At 35.4% G+C, this 3,100-nt stretch overlaps 1 protein-coding gene across 2 annotated transcripts; it reads left to right on the top strand.

The window, feature by feature from the left end:
* LOC112467522 lies at positions 1-1,914 on the top strand. 2 transcript variants are annotated; one of them, XM_025036184.1, is made up of 6 exons: positions 1-61; positions 381-541; positions 628-752; positions 965-1,113; positions 1,322-1,496; positions 1,624-1,914. In XM_025036184.1, the coding sequence occupies exons 2-6, from the start codon at positions 433-435 to the stop codon at positions 1,684-1,686; spliced, it is 621 nt and encodes a 206-aa protein (XP_024891952.1). In that variant the 5' UTR covers positions 1-61; positions 381-432; the 3' UTR covers positions 1,687-1,914. The 2 variants fall into 2 exon arrangements, with proteins under 2 accessions (XP_024891952.1, XP_024891953.1); XM_025036185.1 differs by having other exon boundaries at positions 1-57.
* The last annotated feature ends 1,186 nt before the right edge of the window (positions 1,915-3,100 follow it).

The following is a 3,100-nucleotide window of genomic DNA, read 5'->3' on the forward strand; positions in this document are numbered from 1 at the left end:
TAAACAAGTGTCGTCTCGCAGATCGGAACGGAAGGACGGGGAAAGAGTCCTGAGCAAGTCCGTCAGTTTTTTTCCCCTTTTTCTTTGCGAGAGATCCCGCAGCCGCGATAGCTTTATGTAATGACGATTGAAATGAACGAACGTCGATTCGAACACTCGAAAATAATAACGAATTAATAATGGAGTGATGATAAAGAGCATACGTTAATGAAGCTTTTGAAGTAGCTGAAGAAACATTTGATTAATTCCTTTAAATCTTATTTTCTGCTAGTTCAGAAGTTCAGTATTATTTTGAATGTTTTCTTGGTCTTCGAATTTTTACATATTACAGATCGTTCCTTTGGTGAAGAGAATAATTTGACGTTTATCGTTATTGACAGGTGATCAGTAAGTTGTGCCACTATCCTTGAATCGCGCGAGAATAAGACAGTCATGGAGTCGTCAGATAGGAAGAACGTGTATCTTACGAAGACCGGCGACAACTCTTTGAACTCTGGAATGAGGGAGACTATGATCGTCGGCCAGGCCAACATGGCACCAGGTATATATAGGTGGAATAAGAGTCGTGTAGATTCACCCTGCTGTATACCACCATAGTGTACCACCGCCTACGTATTTCCTTTGCAGAATGCGGTGGAGAAGGTGTGATGAAGTCCAATAACGTGACCAACGTTTCCGCTAATCAGGCAAAGTGGTCTAATACTCCTGGCCCTAAAAATTACATCATCAACTCGGTGCCGGTGAAGAACGAGGTGCGATATAATACTTCAACAGTAATTGAGTTTGTAACAACAAACTCAAATATAGAGAAACATATTGCGATTCAAAAAATCTATTGGAGAAAAAAGGAGAGAAATTGTTATTTAAATTAGGGCCCTAACTGACCGTTATAAGTGAAAAATGTATTAATAAATTCCTTGTGATCTTTGCAATAATTGCAATTGGTATTGGGTCCATTTTGCAGATCGTACATCTCGAAGACGGTAATGCGCATTGCAACAACAAGAAAGTGTATTACTATGATAGACATTACACCGGACACGAGGAGCCAGAGAGGCCGACGCGTAGAGGAACGAAGAGATACAGGGACAAGGATGCACCAAAACGAGCGTTGTACGTTGAATTAAAAATGTTGAATCAATAATCAGACAGAATTGTACTTTGAAGATGTAGCATTGATAATGTTATTTAGCTCTTCTGTCTTGTGATTTTATCAGTGGTTTTTGTAAACGCCTGAGCAAGATATGTCGATACAAAAAATATTTAATAAATGTTGAAGCACTTACGATACTTACCGCGATTCTACATCGATACGTTACAGATCTGCATTTTTCTACTTCTGCCAAGAGCTGCGCGGCAAGATGAGAGAATTGCACCCCGAGATGGGAGTAGGTGATATTGCAAAGGAATTAGGAAAATTGTGGATGAGCACGGATCTACAGACAAAATCCAAGTACATGGCCATCGCGGAGGAGGATAGAGCCCGATACGAAAGGGTATGTTTAAACTAATATGTGCTTGAAACATTCCGAATGATTTTAATTCTGTGGATCTCTCCGTTAATGTATGGATAATTGTTCGTCTTTACGCATGAAATTAACGAAACAATTTTTTAATGCGCAGGAAATCATCGCCTACAACAAGAGAGTTAAAAATTACGACCCGGAAGAAGTTGGGACCGTATAAATCGTAATGCGGACCCATGGGACGGACAAGGATGACAACATTTATTCTAATTCGAGTATTCGAATGCAACAGATGAGCTGCAACAGACGAGCGAGGGTTCATGCTTGCGACAGACAAGCGAGTTTTACTACTAACCTAGAATTATCGTTGTATATATTATGTATACTGTTGATATTGTCCGAAAAAGAAAGAAATTGTGTCACAAAAATTCGGTTATATACTTACGATGATAGAAAAAAAGAGCCAAATTCGAAAAAAAAGCGAGTTCCATTTTATATATGAATTTCTATATCATACGCAGACGCTATATTATATATATGACTAACATGTTCTTTTATATATAATTATGTATACTTTACATATGATTATATGATATGTATCTATTCCATACGATAGATATATGTCACGAAATAATATATAGATATACATCTATTATATATAATTATATATAATAAGCACAATAGATTCTTGATTATCCAGATCTATTTCATCGAACATTTTGATTATTCGAACGTTCTTTATACTACTCGTGTAATCTAGCATTCAGTCGATCGAGCGTTCGAATGATCAAGATTTTACTACATACATTTTAAGTATATAATAAGAATAATAGTAAATCAGATAACTGCTATTATACTGCATTAATATTAAGCAATGATAACGATAATAGTAACGTTCGAGAATAATAAAAACGTACATATTGCACCATGCACCTATATTGCATTGTAGAGTTACAGTAGATTGCTTCGCCGAAACACAAGAAATAATGCGAACGAAAGAGATTAATCGGAACAATAAGGAAGAATCAGGATAATTCTGTATTAGGATCGAGCTACGTGCAACATACGAATTTTGTCACAGAAGATTATTAAGGATAATTTCGCTACCTCGTAATAATTGATTTTATCGGCGGAAATAATTTGATGATGCAGTGGGCAAGAATAAGTATGCGTTGTATTGCGAAATTGATTATCAATTGTTTGGACGACACTTATTACTTCAAACAGAGCATAGGAACACTAAACATATTAAAATTAAGAGACGGTTAATATAACAATATGTAGCATTTTCAACATAGTTATTACAGCACCATAATAATTAACCGTGATAGAGAATTATACAAATTTTTGATATTTGTTAGATTTAAAGTTCGTCGAAAACGGACAATCTCTAATAAAATATCTTGTTAAAAGAAGATGTCTTTTTGCAAAATCATTAGCTTCAAACAATTTAGAGATATCAAATCAAAATGTAATTTGATAACGTTAAAAGCTTCCTTTATTTCGCCGCTGTAGTAACATTAGGCAACAAATATTTTGTTGACTAGACAGTTATTTTTTCCATATTTCTTCGTTATCAGTGTTGAAGATTTGATTAAATGTATACCGTTTTCCGCTTATAGTAAGTTATCGAA

Source organism: Temnothorax curvispinosus, unplaced genomic scaffold (assembly GCF_003070985.1).
Source record: "Temnothorax curvispinosus isolate PA1 unplaced genomic scaffold, ASM307098v1 QBEX01017488.1, whole genome shotgun sequence".
Classification (NCBI taxonomy): Eukaryota; Metazoa; Arthropoda; class Insecta; order Hymenoptera; family Formicidae; genus Temnothorax; species Temnothorax curvispinosus.